At 48.3% G+C, this 24,114-nt stretch overlaps 2 protein-coding genes across 3 annotated transcripts; both read right to left on the reverse strand.

Moving 5' to 3' along the window:
• Nucleotides 1-1,306: 1,306 nt before the first annotated feature.
• Nucleotides 1,307-22,155, reverse strand: LOC130888937 (zinc finger protein 250). Of its 2 annotated transcripts, none has more exons than XM_057792331.1 (6): nucleotides 22,029-22,155; nucleotides 10,687-10,739; nucleotides 8,517-8,607; nucleotides 8,190-8,316; nucleotides 7,834-7,947; nucleotides 1,307-3,395 (listed from the first exon to the last, which is right to left on the reverse strand). In XM_057792331.1, exons 3-6 carry the CDS (start codon nucleotides 8,556-8,558, stop codon nucleotides 2,071-2,073), a joined length of 1,608 nt encoding a protein of 535 aa, XP_057648314.1. In that variant the 5' UTR covers nucleotides 8,559-8,607; nucleotides 10,687-10,739; nucleotides 22,029-22,155; the 3' UTR covers nucleotides 1,307-2,070. The 2 variants fall into 2 exon arrangements, with proteins under 2 accessions (XP_057648314.1, XP_057648313.1); XM_057792330.1 differs by lacking the exon at nucleotides 22,029-22,155 and adding an exon at nucleotides 16,746-16,863.
• On the reverse strand, nucleotides 20,015-22,474 carry Znf16 (zinc finger protein 16). Its single transcript, XM_057792329.1, is given in 3 exon segments — nucleotides 20,015-22,076; nucleotides 22,079-22,183; nucleotides 22,364-22,474. Coding segments are annotated over 3 exon segments (1,719 nt in total). The 5' UTR covers nucleotides 22,389-22,474; the 3' UTR covers nucleotides 20,015-20,487.
• Nucleotides 22,475-24,114: the final 1,640 nt, after the last annotated feature.

Genomic DNA, 24,114 nt, shown 5'->3' on the forward strand with positions numbered 1-24,114 from the left:
GGCTGTGGGTTATAAAAGAAACATTGAGCAAGTCATGCAGCATCATCTCCCTTAGAATGTGCCTGAACCCATTTACATGTGGAATGTGAACCCAACTAACCCTTCTCAAGTTGCTTCTGGTCATGGTATTCTAACAACAGCCATAGCAACCCGAAGACAAATTTGTGCCAATGTCGACCATTTTGGTGGGAGGATTGTGGGTTAGAAGATGGCCGAGGTTTCAGGGCTTTGTGAGTTATTATGGGAACTCAGAAAATGGGAGTAGTGCCGGGCGGTGGTGGCGCACGCCTTTAATCCCAGCACTCGGGAGGCAGAGGCAGGCGGATCTCTGTGAGTTCGAGACCAGCCTGGTCTAAAAGAGCTAGTTCCAGGACAGGCTCCAAAGCCACAGAGAAACCCTGTCTCAAAAAACCAAAAAAAGAAAAAAGAAAATGGGAGTAGTACTTGTTTTGAGACAGGATTCCACTATGTAGCTGTGGCTGCCTTTGCTAGGACTATGGGCATATACTACCATGCTGGTGGTAATTCAGTTAAGAATCTGTTCTGCTCAGCTGAGAGTAAGGAACTCAGCCAATATACTATAACCATTAAAGTGAATCTTTGCTGGAATAATCTGGCTCAGCTGGGCTTTAATCAGTTGTGATTAAGAGATTGGTGCATGCCTTTAATCCCAACAGAGGCAGGCCTGGTCACCAATGTGAGTTCAGAACAGGGTCACACAGAAACCCTGTGTGTGGCGGGGGGGTGTGAGGAGGATGCGGTAATCAGCACCATTAGGGTGGCACCTGGGAGGTGTTTGCCTACTCAGGGTTAGCATCCAGAAAGAGGCTGTGGTCCTGAGGCAGGCAACTGAACTCTGATGTGTGGTACGGGTTTTGAAGGCATGTGTGGGTTCAAGCTGAGGCTTGGCACTGAGGGCCAGTGAAGATGCTGCCTCAGTTGTAGAAGCCCTAGGGCTGAAGGGTTCCTGGAGAGAAACCAAGGCTTGGCACCTTATGGCAGGGTTAGAGCTCTTGAATAGATGCTACTACCACAGGACCAACAGGGGTGTGTGAGTGGATCCTACCTGAAATTTATAAGAAAGCAGCCATGAGGAGCAAGCTTATAAGCAGTGTTACTCCATGGCCTGTATAGGAGTTTCTGCTTTGACTTCCTGTGATGTGGAAGTGAAATAAACCCCTTCTTTGCTAAGTTGCTTTGGTTATGGTGTTTTATCAGGACAGATGAGACAGACACCAAACAATTTCTTTCAGTTTACATAAATTCTCACTAATGTATCTTTTTCCTTTTCCAAACACTTAGAGCTGCCATTTCAGAATATTTCATAAGAATATTTTAAAATATTAGTTTTATCTATGTGTGTGCATATCACACACTCTTGCTTGGATCTTACATGGAAGCCAGATGACAACCTGTGGGAGTTGGTTCTCTCCTCCCACCTTGTGGGTTCTGGAAGGCAAACTCAGGTTATCAGGTTTTATACACATAGTACTTAAGTGTTTCATAAATACCAAAAATAAGCTGGGTGGTGCTGGCACATGTCTTTAACCCCAGCAGTAGGGAGGCAGAGGCATGTGGATCTCTGAGTTTGAGGTCAGTCTGGTCTACAGAGAGTTCCAGGACATCCATGGCTCCACAGAGACCTTTAAAAGTACCCCCTTCCCCCCAATAGAAAAGTTAAGAACTGAAAATAGTCCAACATTGTAAATTTAAATACATTTGAATGACCAGATGCATTCAGGAAAGTTATGAAGCTAGTAAGACAAGGAACTCCATTTGAAATGTCAATATAGTCTGTCTTCTCAGCTGCTTCAATAAACTGATTCATGTCAAATAATCAAAGACAGAAATATGGCTAACTTTACCAATATCCACAATTATAGGATTCACCAATATAACCTCAAGATGGTTAGGGAAAGAAAGGTAACACTAGTAGAATGTTTTTCTCTAGAAGGAAAAGGAATTGTGACATTGAGCCACCAGGGAAAGGTCCTGCAGATTTACCAGAACTGGGAGGAAAGCTGTTCATGTATTGTGCAGGTTCTAAGTTGGGCTTCTGACAGCCATGGGTCACAGCTTCTTGTGTACTTTCTGGTGCTGGATCAGGTGCCCGTGCTGGTTGAAGGCACGCCCACACTCCCCACACTCATAGGGTTTCTCTCCTGTGTGGATCCTCTGGTGTTGGATGAGCACCGAGTACTGGCTGAATGCCTTGCCGCAGCGATTGCACTCGTAGGGCTTCTCGCCTGTGTGGGTCCTGAGGTGCACGATGAGAGTTGCTTTCAGGCTGAAGGCTTTGCCACACTCTGTGCACTGAAAAGGCTTCTCACCTGTGTGGATTCTCTCGTGCTGGATCAGAGACCTGCGCGCACTGAAAGCATGCCCGCATTCGCCGCACACATAGGGTTTCTCCCCGGTGTGGACCCGGAGGTGCTGGATGAGGTGCGAGTGCTGAACGAAGGCCTTCCCACACTCGTAGCACGCATAGGGCTTCTCCTCCGTGTGAATCCTCTCGTGGTTCATTAGGGTGGAGCGGTGGCTAAAAGTCTTGCCGCACTCACTGCACTCGTACGGCTTTTCCCCGGTGTGCACGTTGTGATGCTGGATGAGCACCGAGCGGTCACTGAAGGCCTTGCCACACTCACTACAGGTGTAGGGTTTCTCGCCGGTGTGGACCCGCTGGTGCTGCAGCAGAGTTCTCTTCACGCTGAATGTCTTCCCGCACTCGCTGCACCCATGAGGCTTCTCTCCAGTGTGCACCCTCTGGTGGCTCCGCAGGACAGTACTGTGGTTGAAGGCTTTCCCGCACAAGGGGCACACATACGGCCTCTCCCCCGTGTGGATCCGCTGGTGCTGGATGAGGTGGGAGAGCTGAGTGAACGCCTTCCCACACTCCAGACATTCGTGAGGCTTCTCTCCCGTGTGGATCTTGTGGTGCTGGGCAAGGTCCGAGCTCACTCTAAAGGCTTTCCCACATTCGTTGCACTCATAGGGCTTTTCACCGGTGTGGATCCGCCTGTGCTTACTGAGGACGGAGCTCTGGCTGAAGGCCTTCCCACACACATGGCAGACATAGGGCTTCTCACCAGTGTGTATTCGCTGGTGCTGGAGGAGGTGAGAGCTCCGACCAAAGCATTTTCCACACTCGATGCATATATAGGGTCTCTCTCCGCTAGGAGCCACCTGGTGTCGAGCAAGTGGGACACTAGGACTTGATACCTGGGCAGTATGGGGGCCAATAGGGGCTGGATTTGGGCAGATGTTCTGCTCTGTTTTGCAATGTTCTTCATTAGTCTTCTTCAATGATGTTTCCCCCAGAATCACTGCTTTTTCGTCTGAGATCAATGGCTGTAAGTTCAAGTTTGTGTTTTGGTTTTCTTCCTTGGTTTTCCATTCTGAAACAACAAATCCAAAATGAAAAGGTTAACACTCACTGGGGTAGTGGATGGGTGATACATGCCTCTAATTCCCAGCACTTGAGAGGCTGAGGCAGGAGGACTGTGAACTCAGTACTTAAATGAGAGCACTTGCCTCTAGCAAGCAGAGCCCAGCACAGCCCAAGAAAGTGCTGCTATCAATAAATCATGCTCAACTCTATTATTTTATGTCTAGAATCACTTCCCAAGCTCTCTCAGGCTTTATGTGGATGCAGCTGTCCACATGGGTGCCATTCTGTTGACTGAGTTTTCTGTCCTGCCCGGTTCCCGCAGTTGTTAAGTCCCAAAGAAATCACACAGAGGTCTACATTAACTATAAACTGATTGGCCCATTAGGTCAGGCTTCTTATTAACTCTTACAACTTATATTAGCCCATTGTTCTAGTATACGTTAGCCATGTGGCTGGGTACCTTATTCAGCGAGGCAGTCACATCTTGCTTCTTCTGTGGCTAGGTCAGAACCGCCAACCAAGCTTTCCTCTTCCCAGAATTCTCCTGTTCTTGTTGCCCTACCTCTACTTCCTGCCTGACTACTGGCCAATCAGCGTTTATTTAAAATATAATTGACAGAATACAGGCCATTGTCCCACACCATTTACCCACTTCTCCACGGTCTCATCTGTAGACTTCCCTGAGTGGGTTGTCATACTTGATGGACAGCCTAGGATAGGAAGCCCCACAGAAGACGTAAATTTAAAATGTGTGCGCATGCAGGGTGGGGCTGGGGGCAGTACACGGACTGTGTGCACAGGGAGGTCACAGGACAACTTTTCTGACTCAGTTCTCTCCCTCCAGCCCTTATGTGTGATCTGGGGATTGAACTCAGGCTTCCAGGCTTGCATTGCTTACCTTTATCTGCAGAGATACCTTACAACTCCGAAAGTCTCACACTTGTAAAGGACATACAAGGGTCTCTGGCAAGGACCAGTGGGATCAACAACTTTGGGGCAAAGTACAGATTTAGTAAGCTTTGCTGCAGAGGCCAGGACCACAGGCAAGTACAGCGTCAGCGCTTCCTCTTCCATTCCCTTCTATGTCAGGATAGCAAAGAACTAGGTGTTCTCACTCGTTGGAGTGAACTGGTGGGCCATGCACGCACTGGCCCCCAACACGAGGGAGGCTATAGCAGTCCTTTTTGGTTTACTTTGTCTTATATGCACTGATGTTTTGCTTGCATGTATGTCTGCATAAAGGTGTTGACTCCCCGGAGCTGGAGTTAGACAACTATAAGCTGGCACGTGGGTTCAGGTCCTTTGCAAGAGCAGCCAGTTCTCTTTTTTATTTGTTTTTCTGAGACAAAGTTTCTCTGTGTAGCCCTAGCTGTCCTAGAACTCACTCTGTAGACCAGGCTGGGCTGGAACTCAGAGATCTGCCTGCCTCTGCCTCCCAAGTTAACGACATGTGTCACCTCTGACTGCTCAGCCATCTCTCCAGTCCAGCACATGCATGTCACCCTCGGTTGTGGCCTGAGCTATGGAGTAACTAGATGCTTCTGTTCTCCTAGAGAATCTGTTTTGTTTCTTCCCTCCCCAGGAAGCCTGAAGGTTCGTCAAGAGGATCTATCAATCCCCTATGGCCGACCTCCATAGGCAGCTTCGGCAGTATCTGAAAATTCTCTTACCCCCCCCCCCCCGAGTCTGCTATGGTCACAGTCAGTGGCTTGCTCTGCAAAGCCAGTCATACTTGTCCTGGTTACTCAGAAAGGTTAGGCAGGAGGTTCACTTCAGCTTGGGAAGGGAAGGAAAAAGAAAAAAAAGTTCTTTGCAAGATTTCTGTGACGTAATGCTGTGTCCTCTTGTTTGTGGTCCTGGAAAGTCAGGACCTTTGAGGCTGTCACGTGACTATTTCTCAGAGGAGATCGGATTTCAGGATAATGAGATTTTTTTGTTTTGTTTTGTTTTTTGTTTTTTAGACAGGGTTGTAGCTTTGGAGTCTGCCCTGGAACTAGCCTTCGTAGACCAGGCTGGCCTCGAACTCACAGAGATCCACCTGCCTCTGCTGGGATTAAAGGCGTGTGCCACCACTGCCTGGCAAGAGAGGATAATTTTTTTTTTTTGTACTTTTTTTTTTTAAGAGTTATTTATTTATTAAACATACAATGTACTGCTGGAAAGGAAAGCACCAGGTCTCATTACAGATGGTTGTGAGCCACAATGTGGTTGCTGGGAATTGAACTCGGGACCTCTGGAAGAGCAGCCAGTGTTCTTACCCTCTGAGCCATCTCTCCAGCCCCGGAAGGATAATTCTTAGGGGGAAAATGGCCACACTGAATGAAACACTGAAATCAATCAACCAGTATAGTTGTTGCTACGTTATCTCTTCCCACTTCGAGGAGCGCATCCAGGACGAATAGGATGGCTGTGGCTTTCCTGAGACCCTGATGTTACCTGCAGTCAGGGACTCTTCATCTAATGCAACTGTAAACACAGACTTTCAGGTTGGACCTGGAAGATCACGTCATATCATTCTCCCTGTTACAATTTTTCCCAAGTAACTTAAATTTTTTTTTATGGTTACTGGTCTTTCTTTTCTCTTTCTGTGCTAATAACACCATGCCAACATGGTGAACGTTCCTAAGACCCACCGGACATTCTGCAAGAAATGTGGTAAGCACCAAGCCCACAAGGTGACAGAGTATAAGGACGAGGGTTCTTGATACACCCAGGGAAAGCGGCATTAGGGCAGGAAATAGAGTGGCTATGCTGGGCAGACTAAGCCTATTTTCCACGAAAAGACTAAAAGTATAAAGAAGGGGGGCTGGAGAGATGGCTCAGCAGTTAAGGGCACTGACTCCTCTTCCAGAGGACCAGGGTTCAATTCTCAGTACCCACATGGCAGTTCACAACTCTCTGTAACTCCAAGATCTGACACCCTCACACAGACATGCATGCAGGTAAAATGTCAATGCACATAAAATAAAAATAAACTATTAAAAAAAACTACAAAGAAGACCACCCTGCGACTTGAGTGTGTTGAGCCCAACTGCAGATCCAAGAGGATGCTGACATTCTGAACTGGGAGCTTTCATTTATTTTTTTTTAATTTATTTTTTTTTATTTTTTATTTTTTGGTTTTTCGAGACAGGGTTTCTCTGTGGTTTTGGAGCCTGTCCTGGAACTAGCTCTTGTAGACCAGGCTGGTCTCGAACTCACAGAGATCCACCTGCCTCTGCCTCCCAAGTGCTGGGATTAAAGGCGTGCGCCACCACCGCCCGGCCGGGGGCTTTCATTTAAAAATAGTTTTTATTTACTCTATGTGTATGAGTGTTCTCTACTTGCGTGTATGTCTGTGTACCACTTGTGTGTCTGGTACGTGTGGAAGCCAGTAGAGAGTGTAATATCTGCTGAAACTGGAGTTATAGAGGCTTGTGGGCTGCCACGTGGGTGCTGGGAACTGAACTCAGGTCCTCTGGAAGAGCAGCAAATGCTCTTAACTACTAAGCCATCTCATCATCATCCCAAGTAACTATCTGATGCTATTATATATGTCATAATTTTAATATTTATTTATACCTTTGTCTATTGCTGATAATATAAATGACTTATTATCTAACAATATTGCTAAATTCTCTTATGAATATCAATCTCTTTTTCCAAGTTAAAAATCATATAAACTTCAAACAATACTTTTCTCTTTCAATTCTTTTTTTTTTTTTTTTTTTTTTTGGTTTTTCGAGACAGGGTTTCTCTGTGGCTTTGGAGCCTGTCCTGGAACTAGCTCTGTAGACCAGGCTGGTCTCGAACTCACAGAGATCCGCCTGCCTCTGCCTCCCGAGTGCTGGGATTAAAGGCGTGCGCCACCATCGCCCGGCTTCTCTTTCAATTCTTATAGTTTTGTTGTCTTTTTAAACTTTGCTTTATATAATACATGGGACTTCAGTACAATATTCACGGTCAGGGGATAGTAGATTCTTTTATAACCGAGATCAAACTTCTAACTTTTCACCATGAGTATCAGGTTGAAAAATTCCCCTTCTATACTAAGAGCCTTGTTCTAAATCAAGTAACCCAAGCTGGGTGGTGGTGGCGCACGCCTTCAATCCCAGCACTTGGGAGGCAGAGACAGGCAAACTCTGTGAGTTCGAGGCCAGCCTGATCTACAGAGTGAGTTCCAGGACAGGCTCCAAAGCTACAGAGAAACCCTGTCTCAAAACACCATAAAAATAAAACCATCCCTTGCCTCTTCAGGGCTCAGCGACCCTGTCGCCCTCCTCTGTACCGAGGCTCACCTCCCATGTAGTTTCCCCACCCCCCATCCACGCTTCCTTCATGGACTACTGCTCGGCGCAGGCCCTCCAGTCTGGGGACACTCTGTCAGAGGAAGAGCCCTCCCCTGACCAATGGAAGCTTCCTCCATCAGCGGCTCCGTGGAAGCAGGATTAATTCTCCTCACTCACCGGAGTGGCCACTTCCCAGGCCCTGGCTCGACTCAGTGTCCTGCCCATCCAGGACCCATGGATCTTCTCCTCGCTCCAGCTGGGAGATCACAACAGGCTTGGATCCTGGGAGTCCTGCTCATGAGGAGGGAAGCCTCTGGATTATACAATATTCGCTAAGATACTCCCTTAATCCATGCTCCATGTGGGTACAAAAAAAGAACAAAGCTTCCATTTTGTTGGAGCTGAATCCCTGAGGTGAGCAAGCCTCAGGACCTGTCTGCCCCGAGTCCCCTTCTTCCCAGCAGCTGCCCCATCTCTGGGAAACCCCCGACCTGAGACACATGGAGCCCACGGAGCCCATGGAGGAGCCTTACCTAGTGAGACCACATTGCCGTAAGTCTCCATCATCACATTCCGATAGAGGCCCCGCTGAGCAGGGCCCAGGCGGGCCCACTCCTCCTGGGACAGCAGAACAGCCACATCCTCGAAGGTCACCTTGACCTGGAATGGCCGGGTTTTTTAGTAACTTCGCACCTGACAGGTAGTACATGTGCCGTGGGGGACTGGTAGCAGCCCCCAAAGAGTCACCTGAGCTCAGTAGGAAGAAGTGATTGAACTCAGGAGAGGCAGTGATACACGGACTGCTTGGGCACAGAAGGAGCTTTGGTCAAGCCACTGAATAAGCTTTTGGGACCACTCACCTGAGGTCCAGCTGGCAGTGGCAGAAGTCCAGCTGCTGCCATCTTGGTGTCTTAGGTGTGGAAGGACAAGAGGAATCAGGATCCTGTGGGGCTGAGAAAGCGAGAACACATGAGAGTCCAGTTCCACAGATCCTGACATCCGGGGGAGGGGGTGTCCCCTTGTCAGGTAAAGTCAGTGGAAGGCAGGCTGAGCGCTGGGCAGTGGTGGACCACGCCTTTAATCCCTGCACTTTGGGAGGCAGAGACAGGTGGATCTCTGTGAGTTCGAGGCCAGCCTGGTCTACAGAGCAAGTTCCAGGACAGGCTCCAAACCTATGGAGAAACCCTTTCTCACAAAACAAAACAAAACAAAGCAAGGAAGGGCAGGCTGAAGTGAGACTCAAGGAGCTGAAGCCCCTGTAGTTCTGCTCTGCCTCCCCAGGCCCACACTCACATTGGTATTCTCTAGTGCAGAGTCCTGAGCAAACATTTGGTTCCTGGGCTGGTCCCATCTAGTAGGCTTAGTAAGGGAAAATCCCACTTGAAAATTGACAGGGGAGCCAGAGGTTGGGGTATCTTTGTGGGTTCAAGGCCAGACTGGCCTACATGGTAAGTTCTAGGCCAGGCAGCGCTTCACATCCTGCTCCCCCCTTTTTTCAATATAAGTGGGGCTAAAGAGAGAGCTCAGAGGCTTAGTGTTAAGAGTGCTTGCTACTATTAGGGGCTAGAGAGATGACTCCGAGGTGAAGAATACTGACTGCTCTTCCAGAGGTCCAGAGTTCAATTCCCAGCAACCACATGGTGGGTCACAGCCATCTGTAATGAGATTTGGTGCCTGCTTCTGGCATGCAGGCAGAACACAGTATACATAATAACAAACAAACAAATCTAAAAAATAAAAAAAGTACTTGTTACTTTTGCAGAGGACCCAGGTTTGTGCCCAACTTCAGTTCTAGGAGATCTAATGCTTATTTCTGGCCTCTATGGTCTGTTATATATACATATGAAAATAAAATAATCTTTAGAATGATAAGGATCTCTAAGCATCTACCTATTGTTTTCTTTTTTTTTTTCTTTTTTCTTTTTTTTTTTTTTGGTTTTTTGAGACAGGGTTTCTCTGTGGTTTTGGAGCCTGTCCTGGAACTAGCTCTTGTAGACCAGGCTGGTCTCGAACTCACAGAGATCTGCCTGCCTCTGCCTCCCAAGTGCTGGGATTAAAGGCGTGCGCCACCACCGCCCGGCCTACCTATTGTTTTCTAAGGACTTAAACGTTCCAGTCTTTCACAGCCTAGACCACTGGGTCCCCATGAGTGACTGATCATATCTATGTGGGGAGCCAGTGAAGACTGGTTGCTGGCTGGCTCACCTTGGCCTGGCCTATGGTCCTGCCTGCTCACAAGGACAGTAGCTCCTCAGGACCCTACATGCTCTATACTCAAGGCATTCATATGGCTCATATGAACCTAGAGGCATTAAGCCATGCGATCTCCCAAGAAGTACTCCCTCCAAAGTGGGAAGCGGGTCATCTACTTCTGTGGAAAACCACAGGCTCGGGCCCTTGCTTAGTCTTAGATAGCCTCTGTGCTCTGACGCGGAAAGGCTCAGTCTATGGACGGGCAACACAGGTCTGAGCATGGTTATGCGTGAGCTGAGTCTGGAGTACCAGAGGGTCTGAGACCTGAAGGATGTCTTGTCTCACCACTTGGTGGTGGTGGGGTCCTGGGGACACACCTTGATAGACAGATGTTTAACACAGCTAAGAGGCTCGGGAAAGAGGAATCTGAGAGCGAGCCTGTAGCAGATGGGTTCAGTCTTCTCAAGTGTTGGGTGGGGGCATCTACAACAGTGACAGAGCCAAGGCTGCAGCCAATGGCAGATGGTACTGGAAAAAATGGGGAGCAAGATTATAATCTATCCTTTCGGGTTATAATCTATCCTTTCAGGCCTCTGGTTCTCTGATAGTGAAATGGAAGCTGATCATAGATCCTTTCCCCTGTAGGTCCAGCTATTCAGAAAGGTGGAGGCAGAGGATCCTCAGAAAAGACCAGGTTGAGTTACATAGTGAGATCTTGTCAAAACAAACAAACAAACAAACAAACAAACAAACAAACAAACAAACACTGTGAGCATCATGACCTGCATGGTTGGCTTTCCACAAAGCCCGAGACCAGAGTTCAATCCTCCTACCCACCTTGTGGAAGGAGAGACCCAATTCTCACAAGCTGTCGTCAACATGCCCCCACCCTGCAATAGATAATAAAGATGACAGGCTTTAGGATTCAGTTCAGTGGAAACCACCCTCATTTACTAACATTTGTATCCAGATGGAATATATAACACACAATCCTAGATTAAATAAATATTCAGTTCAGTGGAAACCACCCTCATTTACTAACATCTGTATCCAGATGGAATATGTAACACACAATCCTAGATTAAATATTCAGCTCAGTGGAAGTCACCCTCATTTAGTAATATTGGAATCCAGATGGGATAAGATTAAATATACAGTGCTCAGCCTCCTGCTTTCTGGCCCCTGCACCTAATTCCTCCTGGTGCACACTGTCCCTTCTCCCTTTTCCCAGTCCTCTGGCAGCGGCTGCCTCCTGCAGGTGCAGATTCACCCCATGTGGTCTTTACCCTTTCTTCCTTTCAGGAGAGCACCGTGTTCACAGGATGTCACCTCTGCTGATCCCCGAAGCAACATGGTAAACTCTCATGTCAGTGCTTGGTCACTGTCTCCTGCAGGCAGCAGGCCTACTGCCCGTCTATTAGCACTGCTCTCCCTCAGTGAGACCTCCTCAGAGTGCCTCCCTCCAGCACCAACCTCTTCATTCGCTTGGGTGGCATCTCTATGCTCTCCTACATGAGAAGCTGACCTTCACCGCATGAGCAGTTCTGGCTCCCTGGAACCCTGACAGGATGATGGTTATTTGGCCTCTCGTCCTGACTACACCTGGGCAGGGATCAAATGATGAAAACAGAAACTGCATTCGAACCTCCTGACCGGTCTCCAGGCTTATAGGGCAGACCTAGAAACTGTTGGCTGTTGCAACTTCTGTGACCTCCAGGGACTAACAGACTCTAACTCATTGGCTCATACTTCCTTCACTCCAATGGGAGGCCTCTGCTCTCTCTATCTCCCAGAACTACCCTGCTGCTGCACTGTGGAATCAATGGGCAAAATTAAAGCAACCGTGATATCACACTTCAGACCCTTTGGGAAAATAAACCCAGAGCAAACACCCTCTGCTCCCAGCAAGGGGGACATGGAGCGTTTCGCTTATTTCCTGAAGAAGGCCATCCAGCAACATGACGGTAAATCAGGCAGGCCTTCAGACAGCGAGTGACCTGCAGAGATCGAATCGGTTGTGGGACGGTGTCCCGGCACATGTTAACATGGCTCTTCCACATGCTAGTCACACATCTACCAGAGAAGATTTAATTGATGCTAGTAGCCACCAGACAGAGCACATGCAGAATGGAGACAGCAGGCATAAGATGTTCCTGTATTATTATTATTGGTTTTTTGAGACAGGGTTTCTCTGTGTAACAGCCCTAGCTCTCCTGGAACTAGTTCTTGTAGACCAGACTAACCTCGAATGCAGAGAGATCTGTGGTGGAATTTCAAATGTATTTTAAAAAATAAAGACTGCCTAAGATCTGAGAGTAAAACAGTTTCACTGGTCAGCCTTACAGACCAGATTATGGTAACACACATCTTTAATCGCAGTAGCCACAATGACATACACCTTTAATCCCAGTAGCCACAATGACACACACCTTTACTCCCAGTAGCCACAATGACACATACCTTTAATCCCACTAGCCTCAATGACACACAACTTTAATCCCAATAGTCGCACTAGCTGCCACAGAAACTGGGTGGTGCATGCCTTTAATGATGGTGATGCACACCTTTAATCCCAGACCTAGAGAGGAATATAATGGGGGGAGAGGGCGGGGTGGCAGCTCTCAGACACAGTCTCCGAGATTCCAGGAGGCAGGATCACCATTTCAGACTGAGGTCGAGGCAAGAGCCAATGGTTGGCTGTTTTGCTTTTCAGATCTTCAGGTTGAACCCCAGTTTCTGACCCTGAGTTTTTATTAATCATGCTTCAGAGATCCGCCTGCTTTTGTCTTCTGAGTGCTGGGACTAAAGGCATGTGCTACCACCGCCCTGGTATGGGAGAGCCTTCTGTACATGTGTTGCTTTTATTGGTTAATGAATAAAGAAACTGTTTTGAGCCTACAGCAGGGCAGAACAGAGCTAGGTGGGGAAAACTAAACTGAATGCTTGGAGAAAGAAGGCGGAATCAGTGAGATGCCATGTAGCCACCGGAGGGGAAAGATGTGAGCTGTCAGCTGGAACCTTACTGGTAGGCCACGAGCCTTGTGGTAAATATAAAATAATGGAAATGGGTTAAATTAAGATGTAAGAGCTAGCCAATAAGAAGTTAGAATAATAGGCCAAGCAGTGATTTAATTAATACAGTTTGAGTGGTTATTTTGGGAGTCTGGGAAGCTGGAAACAAACAAGCAGCTTCCCACAATACCACCCAGTTAAGATGTTCCTATATTCTAAACCATGACTAAGTCCAAGAGAGATGTGCACATCATCGGGACCATACGTGGTCAGCTTGGTAGCCTTTCCTGGGTTGGTGGCACCATGGCTGTAAGTCTGGGAGGTGATACACTCCACTGATGGCTTCACAGAGCTGGCATGAAGAAGAGAGCACTCAGCACAGGCCTGCTGCAAGGTTTGCTACTGATGGACAAGGTGTTATTACCAATCTGATTAGATTTACATACGGGGAAAACTGGAGGACACTAGGCTCTCAGCGTGTGTGTGACAACAAGGGGAAAAGATGGGCTGGAGAGATGGCTCAGTGGTTAAGAGCACTGGCTGCTCTTCCAGAGGTCCTGAGTTCAATTCCCAGCAACCACATGGTGGCTCACAACCATCTGTACTGAGATCTGGTGCCCTCTTCTGGCATGTGGGCATACATGGAGGCAGAATGTTGTATACATAATAAATAAATCTTTAAAAAAAAAAAAGGGAAAAGACGACATTAACTCTCTAGCTTGGGACATTCTCTGCATACTGTCTAGTAAAAAGAACAGCACAAATTATGGTGATAGTCTGCTCTTCCAAAGGATCTGGGTTCAATTCCTAGCAGCCACATGGTAGCTCACAACTGTCTGTATCTCCAATTCCAGGGAATCCTACACCCTCACATGCACGTACATGCAGGCAAAACATCAATGCATGTAAAAATAAATAGATTACTTTAAAAATTACCAGACAAAACCAGGCTATTTAGAAAATAATCTTGAAATAAGAAAGCCCTTTAAAGCATAGCAAAAAGCCAAAATAATAGAAATAATTTGCCCATAAAACAAACAAACAAACAAACGCCCAGCTGGGCAGTGATGGCACACACCTTTAAACCCAGCACTGGGGAGGCAGAGTCAAGTGGACCATTGTGAGTTCAAGGCCAGCCTGGTCTACAAAGTGAGTTCCAGGATAGCTAGGGCTATTACACAGAGAAACCTTGAAATGGATTAAATAAAAATGCTGTGGATCCTCAAGTAACTGCAGTGGCAGAAATGCTGCAGGTCCCCAAGCAGCAGCAGTGGATCCCAAGACAGCTAGTCCCAGGCAGGGATGGAGCAGTTCCCCAAGTGTGTGCAGTAGGCCACGAAGAGAGACAGACAGATGAGCATGCCACGAAACGATGTTGCAGGTCTCTGAAGGCCGTGGATGAGAGACAGAGACATGGATAGGCATGCCATGTAGAGTGAGGTTGGATATTTATTTAGTGGGTTATGGAGGGGGAAGAGAGAAGAGGAGAAGAGCAGAGAGGGAGGGAGGGAGGGAGGGAGGGAGGGAGGGAGGGAGAGAGAGAGAGAGAGAGAGAGAGAGAGAGAGAGAGAAGGGGGAAGGGAAGAAGTGGGGTGAGGCAGAAGCTGCCTCTTTGGGAGAGAGCCGGAAAAGGAAGAGACTCAGCTGCAACCAGGAAGGAAGATTTGCCTGCCTCAGCAGACAGGGAAGGGAGTGGGGGTGGCTTGTCTCTTAAAGAAACAGAACAGATCATTACAAACCTTCCTTTGGAAAACAAAAATTATATAAAACAAACAAACAAATAAACCAAAGAAGACATTTTCTATCTATCTATCTATCTATCTATCTATCTATCTATCTATCTATCTATCTCTGAGATCGGGTTTCTCTGTAGCTTTGGAGCCTGTCCTGGCACTAGCTCTTGTAGACCAGGCTGGCCTTGAACTCAGAAAGAAAAGATTCCCCTGCCTCTGCCTCCCGAGGGCTAGAACTAAAGGCATGCGCCACCACGGCCCAAAGGAGACATTTTCAATGGAGTAAAAAGACATATAGGCAAGTGTGTATTTTAATATACACAAAAAGAACACACGCTGGTTAATCTGAAACAACTGAGAATGGAAACATCTTTATGGCAAGAACACCCTAGGGACTGGCCTCTGCATAGGATGGCATAGGTGGCTTACTAGCCCTAGCCTATTAACCTCATGCCATTTCTCTGTGTCCCCCACATGGAAATTCCCAGTGTGCAACGTGGCAGAACTGATGCTCACACAGCTTTAAACAGAAGCATCTATCTAGTAGGTGGTAAAGCCCACAGGAGGTTTCCTGCTATATTAATAACAGGAGTGTTCACACGCACCGGCAGTAGTACTTGCTTCCAATTATTCTAGAAAGATACACCAGAAATCCCTCCCAGTGTCGTTGTGTTCTCACTGACAGGACACTGGGCAGGCATGTAAAAGAATCCTTGTGGGCTGGGGAGATGGCTCAGTGGTCATTCTGTCTAATGTCCTCTGATCTTAGGGAATACTACACCTCCCTCATACAAGGCAATTATTGTACCCACAACTCAGCAAGCATGTGGAGACCAGAGGACAACCTCAGCCATGACAAGCTCAATAGAGGCCTGAGTCTCAGTAGTTTTCCCTAAGGCAATGCCAGGTTCTAAGAAAGACCACAAACTAGGACTACCTAGGCACCACCCAGGAACAGACCATCCAAAGGAAATTCTTAACATTCCAAAAATTGTAGATAGGATCACCTGTCAGCACACACACATTGGCTTTTCACCAGGACACCCCTAGACAAATGTCAGCCAATCTGGGATCCCGAACCTTAGAAATCCCTCACCACCCTCCCCCACCTTTGTTGCTATAAAAACCCAACCCTACCTGAGCTAGGGGCTCTCACCAACACGTTGGACACCAGGAGTCCGAGTTTGTAAACTGTGTAGAAAAAGACTCTTTGCTTTTACATACGGGACTTTTTTTGGGTACTTCGCGGATCTGGGCATAACAAGCACATCCAGTTTTTAAAAGGTGGGTTCTGGTGATCTGGACTCAGGTGTTCAACTGAGCCATCCTCTTTTCCCGGCAATATCACTTTCTGTTAATATTTAAATGCGGGAACCGGAGAGAGGGCTCAAGGGTTAAGAACACAGGTTGTTCTTCCAGAGGGCCTATATTCGATTCCCAGCACCTATGTGACGGCTCACAGCCCGTTCCAGGTGACCCGATGCCCTCTTCTGGCCTCCGTTGGCACTAGCCATGCACATACTATACAGATACACAGGCAGACAAAACACAAATACACATAAAATAAAAATTAAACAGGAAAATGCCACGTTAGAGAAGCTGTTGTCACCCATTAAAAGGGGGCTATTGCAAAGTAACAAGAGAGCATCCGCAGAATAAGTTCAAGAAGCTGGGTTATGTGGAACAGGGCAGGGCACCTTCACTTTGACAGGAAACAGCCTCAGCTGCTGAGGATGCCACAAGGGTGTTTGCGCGGTCGGTAAGACCGTGCATGTGACTTTAAAACCCTGTACAGTGAGTGGACCTGACGGCAGGGAGGATCGTGCGAACCCAGGACTTCCAGGGCAGTCTGGGACGCGGTTAATTTCACAAAACCTCATCCGAATCCCAAGCTAAACCAAATTAACTAGCCACTAAAAAAGCTTATGCACATCAGAACCATCCATCCCGAGCCGGGCTGGCGGGAACCACTGTGTGGGGTCCAGGGGAGAGGGGCCTGGAGGGTCCGAGGGACTGGGGCAGAGGGTGCGGCCTGGGGGCAGCAGCCGGGCCGCAGGCATCCATCGGGGGAAGGGCTGGCGCACGTGAGGACGCGGAGCTTGGGTGCGGATGAAGGAGAGGGTCCCGCGCATCCAACAGAACGCCACTCACCATCTGCTGCAACCTTTCGCCCTGTGGCTGCTTTCTCAGCTCCCTAAGACAAAGGGGCCGTCCCGTCCGGTCTGCGCAGCCGTCAATCCCAGGGGACCCCGCCCCTGTCCCCACCCCCAGTCCTGAACCACAGCGCCTGAGGGTCGGATCCTCCGCCTTGCCTCTGGCTTTTCTTGCCAAAGGACTCCTGGCCTGCGCCCCGGGACCACTGAGAGCCGAGGCCTCCGCGGCGCCTAGAGAGACCGCGCCTGCTCTTTGAGGCGGCGGCGGCGGCGGCGGCGGCGGAAGCCGGCTCCCACTGTCCCTACAAACCCGAGTGCCTCCCCGCCTCGCCCCCTCCCTGCGGCCCCTCTACTCGAGGGGGGCTTCGGTCACTTCCGCCAAGCTCGTGCTTGTATTCTAGCGATTGTCCTAGTGGTCAGGCAGCCAGGAGGACTCGTCCTGGAACCCATCAGGTCGACTCGGGCTGCTTGGGTTTATGATATAGCATGTGTTTAGCCGTGTAAGGAACCGCCGGTCTTTCATCTTCAGCAGCAGCATATCCTCTAGCCTCAGCAATGTATGACTATTCCAGTTGCTGCTTGTGTTTGCCCCACTTGGTATAAGCGGTCTTTAAAAATGAGTTATTCTAGGGCTGGAGAGATACAGCAGTCAACATGCTGCACACGCCCGAGGATCCGAGTTTGATCACTATTACCCATGTGGGAAAAAAAAAAAAAAAGTTGTAATCCCAGATCCCAAGACAGATATCAGACACAAGGCAGATGTCCAGGCCTCTCTGGCCAGCCAGACTGGTTAATTGGCAAGGTCAGGCTGCCGTGAGCCTTTTCAAAAAAACAAAGCATCAAGGCGGATGGCTCCTCAGATGGCCCTCTAGCCTCACATGCACACATACCCTCTGCTGGAAATTCAACTCAGGGACCCTTGTACGTTAAACACAGGGTCTCCCATTGAGTTGCACTGGATCCCACCCCTCTATTATGGTTTCATTTTTATCTCTCTAATTGTATTAGTTACTTGTCTTCCTGTTGTGACAGAATACCCAACAAAAGGGAGGGTTTATTATTTTTAACTGGTTATTAGATGTGGGTTTTTGTTTTGTTTTATGGTTTTTCGAGACAGGGTTTCTCTGTGTAACAGCCCTGGCTGTCCTGGAACTCATTTGAGCTCACTGGGATCTGCCACGACACCTTGCTAGATGTGTTCTTTTATTCTTTAAAGAATGTGGTTTGGGCCGGGCGGTGGTGGCACACGCCTTTAATCCCAGCACTCGGGAGGCAGAGGCAGGCGGATCTCTGTGAGTTTGAGACCAGCCTGATCTACAAGAGCTAGTTCCAGGACAGGAACCAAAACCACAGAGAAACCCTGTCTCGAAAAACAAAAACAAACAAACAAACAAACAAAAGAATGTGGTTTGGCCCAGTGGTGTTGTACACTAATCCCAGCAGAGGCAGATCTCTGAATTCATGACCAGCCTGGTCTACAAAGAGAGTTCCAGAACAGCCAGGACTGTTACACAGAGAAACCCTGTCTCGGGGGTGTGGGTAACAAAACCAAATAAACAAATGGTGGTTTGGGATTAACGTCTGGAAATGGAGATTAGGAACAAGAACAGCCTTCTCAAATCCAGACTTTGTGGACCAGGTTGGAATTTGTGTGATGGAGCAACCATTGTTACTTTGATTTAAAGTTTGTGTGTGCTTTTTACTTTATTTTAAAGTGTGTGTGTGTTTGCATATTTGAGTTCACTGTCACTGGATGAGGGCATCAGATCCCCTGCAGCTGCAATTACAGCTGCCAGATTGAGTGCACAGAAGCACAGCTCTGGGAGAATGAAGATGTTAGTGACGCATACCCTGTGTGTGTGTGTACCCAGAAAGTGTTGGGTCTTGGGCAGACCAAATATCCAGGATCATCCTAGCATCCAGTTGGTGTGGGGTTTCCAGCAGCAGCAGATGTATTCAAGGGGGCACAATAAAGAAACTGCCAACGTGACAGCTCCGTTATTAGGGTAAGGATTTTATTGTGCGTGAGAGAGAGAAAATATCCAGAGGCATCTGGAGGAGTCCAGAGTGGAGAGAAAGAGAATGCAGCAGCCAGGACACGACCAGAGTTAGGGCAGAGGGAGAGAACAGTGGAGACAGGGAGAGAGAGCGAGAGAGCAAAAGAGCGAGAGAGAGAGAAAGAGAAAGAGAGAGAGAGAGAGAGAACAGAGCATAGGAGGAGAGAATAGTGAGAACATCAGGAGTGGGGAGTGTAAGAGAGCTGGTCTCTGAAGTGTAGAACAACCACTAACTGAGTAGGGACGGAGGGAGCCAGGCCTTTGATCTGCAGCCACAGGTACTTGTCTTTCAGAGCCAAATGTCCCTTCTGCCAGAGGTAAGGGAAGTGGCTCCTTTGGGCAGATGGGAAAGGGTTTCACAAGTTCCCAAGGAAGCTAGCTTTTCTCTAAGCACCAGAAGTCCTCTTATAGTCCAGTGAGCTCATTTCTGGATATCTGGGCTGCCTGAGACAGAACAGAATGTACTCCGAAAACGATGGTGGATACATGTGTGGAAAGATGGCCTGGAAGCCTGTGGGGGAGGAGACACACTATGAAGAGAGCTGCTTCTGGGTCCTGCTCCATCTGACCTGAAGCCGGAGCCTGGGCCTGAGGCACAGCAGGGCAGGGAGGAGGAGGAGGAGGAGGAGGTGGTTAAGGTACAGGATGGGAGGGAAAGGACGTAGAGCCAACACCGCCAGTGAAGATGGCAACTGGACCCTCACGTTCAGTTGTAAACAAAATATCAGTAGTAAATACTAAATCAGAACTCATCCCCTACGACTAATGCTAGATGAAAGAATTACTGAGGTTCTTTCCAGCCAAAGGTCACATGACCTATTTCTGTACCTTTAGATTACAAGAATAAGCTGTGAACATGGATGTCTTGTCATGTTTTCCTTCTAGTCAGCACGAGTCTGTTTCCAAATCAGAAAGACAACAGAGCCGGGCGGTGGTGGCGCACGCCTTTAATCCCAGCACTTGGGAGGCAGAGGCAGGCGGATCTCTGTGAGTTCGAGACCAGCCTGGTCTACAGAGCTAGTTCCAGGACAGGCTCCAAAGCTACAGAGAAACCCTGTCTCAAAAAAAACCAAAAAAAAAAAAAAAAAAAAAAAAAAAAAAAAAAAAAAAGTTTTAGGGGTTGGAGAGATGGCTCAGCGGTTAAGAACATGGACTGTTCTTCCGGAGGTCCTGAGTTCAATTCCCAGCAACCACATGGTGGCTCACAACCATCTGTAATGAGATCTGGTGCCCTCTTCTGGGGTGCAGGTATGCACACAGGCAGAACACTGTATACATAATAAATAAATAAATCTTAAAAAAAAAAAGAAAGACAACAGAATGCAGAGAGAGGTCCCGAGTTGGCAGCAACAGCAAAAGGGACCCCTGTAGGATGTTTCAAAGGAGGGCTCCAGGTTTTGTGGCAGCTGGGCATAAAAATCAGTGAGCCTGGCTTCAAGTCTAGGAAGGGGAAGGCTGAATGAAACAAGGGCCAGAAGAATCCGAGAGGAACCAAGGCCCAGCTTTCCTCCTCCCAGCCTCCAGGCTACTCCTTTGAGACAGGGTTTCTCCATAGCTTTTGGTTCCTGTCCTGGAACTAGCTCTTGTAGACCAGGCTGGCCTCGAACTCACAGAGATCCACCTGCCTCTGCCTCCCGAGTGCTGGGATTAAAGGCGTGCGCCACCATCGCCTGGCCCAGGCTACTCCTTTGTATGAATTAACTGGTGTTTAACCAGCTTGGACCGCTGGCTGAAAGTCTTCCCGCAAGCAGAGCAGTCATAGGGCTTCAGGCCAGTGTGAAGGCTGAGGTGCTGGGTGAGGACTGACCGTTGGCTGAAGGCTTTCCCACACTTGCAGCACTGATAGGGCCTATCTCCAGTGTGGATTATCCGGTGCTGAATGAGATGTGAGCTCTGGCTGAAGCCCTTCCCACATTCAACACACGTGTAGGGCTTCTCCCCAGTGTGGACTTTCTGGTGGTGGATAAGATTGGAGCTCCGGTTGAAGGCTTTGCCACACTGGTTACATTCGTGCGGTTTTAACCCATTGTGGGTCCTCTGGTGCTGAAGGAGGGTGGAGCTCTGGCTGAAGGTTTTCCCACACTCAGTACATTCATAAGGTTTCTCTCCAGTGTGGACTCGATGGTGAAGGATGAGGTTGGAACTCCGGCTGAAGGTCTTTCCACACTCGTGGCACTCGTAGGGCTTGTCTCCAGTGTGCACACCTTGATGCTGGACGAGGGCTGAGCTGTGCCGGAAGGCCTTCCCACAGACGCTGCACCTGTACGGCTTCTCACCGGTGTGAATGAGCTGGTGCTTCCTGAGCACAGAGCTGTAACTAAAGGTTCTTCCGCACTCACCGCACACGTGAGGCTTCTCTCCGGTGTGGATTCTCCGGTGCTGGGTGAGGCTGGAGCTCTGGCTGAAGGCCTTCCCACAGTCTCTGCACGAGTAAGGCTTCTCTCCGGTGTGGACCCTCTGATGCTTGATGAGATTCGAGAGGCGGCTGAATGACTTGCCACAGTCATTACACTCATAAGACTTCTCCCCGGTGTGAACCCTCCGATGCTTCCGGAGGTGTGCACTCTGGCTAAAGACTTTACCACACTCATCGCACTCGAAAGGCTTCTCAGCAGTGTGAATTCTGTGGTGTTTAGTGAGGTGTGAGCTCCGCCTGAAGGCCTTCCCACACCGGCTGCATGCGTACGGCTTTTCTTCAGAATGGATTCTTTGATGTTGGATGAGGTTTGAGCTCCACCTGAAGGCCTTCCCACATTCGCTGCATTCATAAGGCTTCTCAACCACAGGAGACTTTTGGTGTTTAAGGCTTAAGTTCTGGCTGAAGGTTTTCATATTTAGGTAAGGTTGCCAGTGGTTTTTAAGAACAGAGTTCTGGCTAATAGATTTCCCACATTCTGAACAGATGACTCCCTGATGCTGAACAAGGCCAAGGTTTCCTCTGAATGTTTTCCCACACCCAGTACATATGAGAGGGCTCTCAAGCACAGGAAGCCCCTCCTGGCCAGTCAGGTCTCTATTGTGCTGAAAGTTCTCTGGAGTGTAGTGTGGATGTGGCCTCTCTTCTGCAGAGATTCCCTGACACACTAATGGACTTGGGCTCAAACTGAAGTTTTTGTCAAAACCATTACAAATCAGACCTTTCTCCCCTAAGGGGCCCTTAAGGGACACGGTCACTGGTGTGCCGTCTCCCTCCCAGTAGAGGGGCTGTACCAGGCTCTCACCTTCAGAGGCATTCCAGTTTCTTCCTAACACTTCATCACAGCACCCTCGAGCTTTGGAGACCGAGAAACATCACCAACACAGCCGTCTGGCACTGCTGTCTGTGATTTGTCAGAAACGTGCTCCTGGGAATACAGCGTCTCCTCAGTACTGGAATCTGAAACAAGAAATACCAAGTCAGAGGAGACTGACTGGAACAAGAAAACAGAGCGACAGATCTACTAGCCTCACTTCTATGGAGGAAGTAACGGGAGCAGAGAACCCAGACCTTGTGGATGGACTAGGAGAGCTCCTAGGTGATATGGCTACATAGGCACTGAAGTATAGCAAGAATTACCTGTCCTCTCTAGGACACCAGACATCAGGATGCACTTAGAGTTTGCCCATTGGCTCAGGACAAGATTCTGAGCATCCCTCAGCTCCCCCTTCTGTTCACATCCAGCAAATACCGTTGAACTAAGTAGGGAGACCCTGTCTCAAAAAACAAAACAAACAAACAAACAAATAAGTTTGGTGAAAATATTTTCACTTTCATTTCTGATTTTAGTTGTGCCTCTTATTTCTCTATTGCTATAAAAGTTAATAGTTTTGCCGGGCGGTGGTGGCGCACGCCTTTAATCCCAGCACTTGGGAGGCAGAGGCAGGCGGATCGAATCTCTGTGAGTTCGAGACCAGCCTGGTCTACAAGAGCTAGTTCCAGGACAGGCTCCAAAACCACAGAGAAACCCTATCTCGAAAAACCAAAAAAAAAAAAAAAAGTTAACAGTTTTCTAATAATTAACTTTTCGTTGATTTTATTGAAACATCCTTTGTTGATGGGTGGTGGTGGCGCACGCCTTTAATCCCAACACTGGGAGGCAGAGGCAGGCGGATCTTTGTGAGTTCGAGACCAGCCTGGTCTACAGAGCTAGTTTCAGGACAGCTAGGGCCACACCGAGAAACCCTGCTGCAAACAAACAAAAACAAACAAACAAACTCCCGTCATGTGTTGTCCCATGTGTAGACGTGCATGGTGCATGGGCACGCACAGTTCCCGGTGGAGGCCAGGGAACAAGTTAGTGGGGTTGGTTCCTTTTCTCCCTCACATGGCTTGGAGAATGGAACTCAGCTTGGTAGGCTTGCATGGTGTAGCACGATTAATAAAAACCCAGCGACAGAAATTGAGGTGAAGCCTGAAAACCAGAAAAGGAAAGCGAAAGCCACTAGAGAATTCTTACCTCTACCAAGGCTGTCTGCTTAGACTCGAACTCATAGAGACCTTCCTGCCTCTGTCTCCTGAGTACTTGGACTGAAGGCGTTCAGCATTAATCCTGGCAAGGTTTACTTTACTGTTCTCGATTGTGTGAGATTACCATAATCTATTTACCCAAACTATTTTCACAAGGGCTATTTCTCATCAGGTATATTGTGACCACAAGTGTCATCCTCAGACTCTGTGGGCAGATTTTTTTTCTTTTTTCTTTTGCCTTTGCTGGGCACTGAACCTAGGGCCTTACATGTACTAGGCAAACATTACCACTGAACTTCATCACTGGCTCTCAGCTAGTGTTTCAACCAAGATTTCCTTAAATATCAAGAACCAAAGTAATGCAAAACTTCCCTGGTCTGTAAACTGGCTCTGCCCAGAAGCACTTCTTTGACATTATTTTTTTGTTTGCTTGTTTGGTTGGTAGGTTTTATTTTGTTTTTAGAGATACAGGGTTTCTCTATGTAGCCCTGGCAGTCCTGGAACTTGCTCTGAAGACCAGGCTGGCCTTGAACTCACAGAGATCCGCCTGCCTCTGCCTCCTGAGTGCTGGGATTAAAGGCGTGCGCTGTCACCACCACCTAGCCCTGTGATATCATGACAATGACTTCTCAGTCCCTGTGTAAACTCAGATGTGCTGGAGCTGAAACTTATGGTCTTCATAGGTCTTTTCTGGGCTCCTGCCCTATACTGGGCATGGCTGTGGCTTTCTAAATTCCCCAACTGTGTCTCTGAATTTTCTCACTTCTCCCAAGAAAATATATTCCAGCCTATCTTCCATGGTTGTTAGCAGCTGACTATACATTAGCCATAAACAATAAACCAGGTGGTTTCCTTTAAAA

This window comes from Chionomys nivalis, chromosome 17 (genome assembly GCF_950005125.1).
Source record: "Chionomys nivalis chromosome 17, mChiNiv1.1, whole genome shotgun sequence".
NCBI classification, from domain to species: domain Eukaryota; kingdom Metazoa; phylum Chordata; class Mammalia; order Rodentia; family Cricetidae; genus Chionomys; species Chionomys nivalis.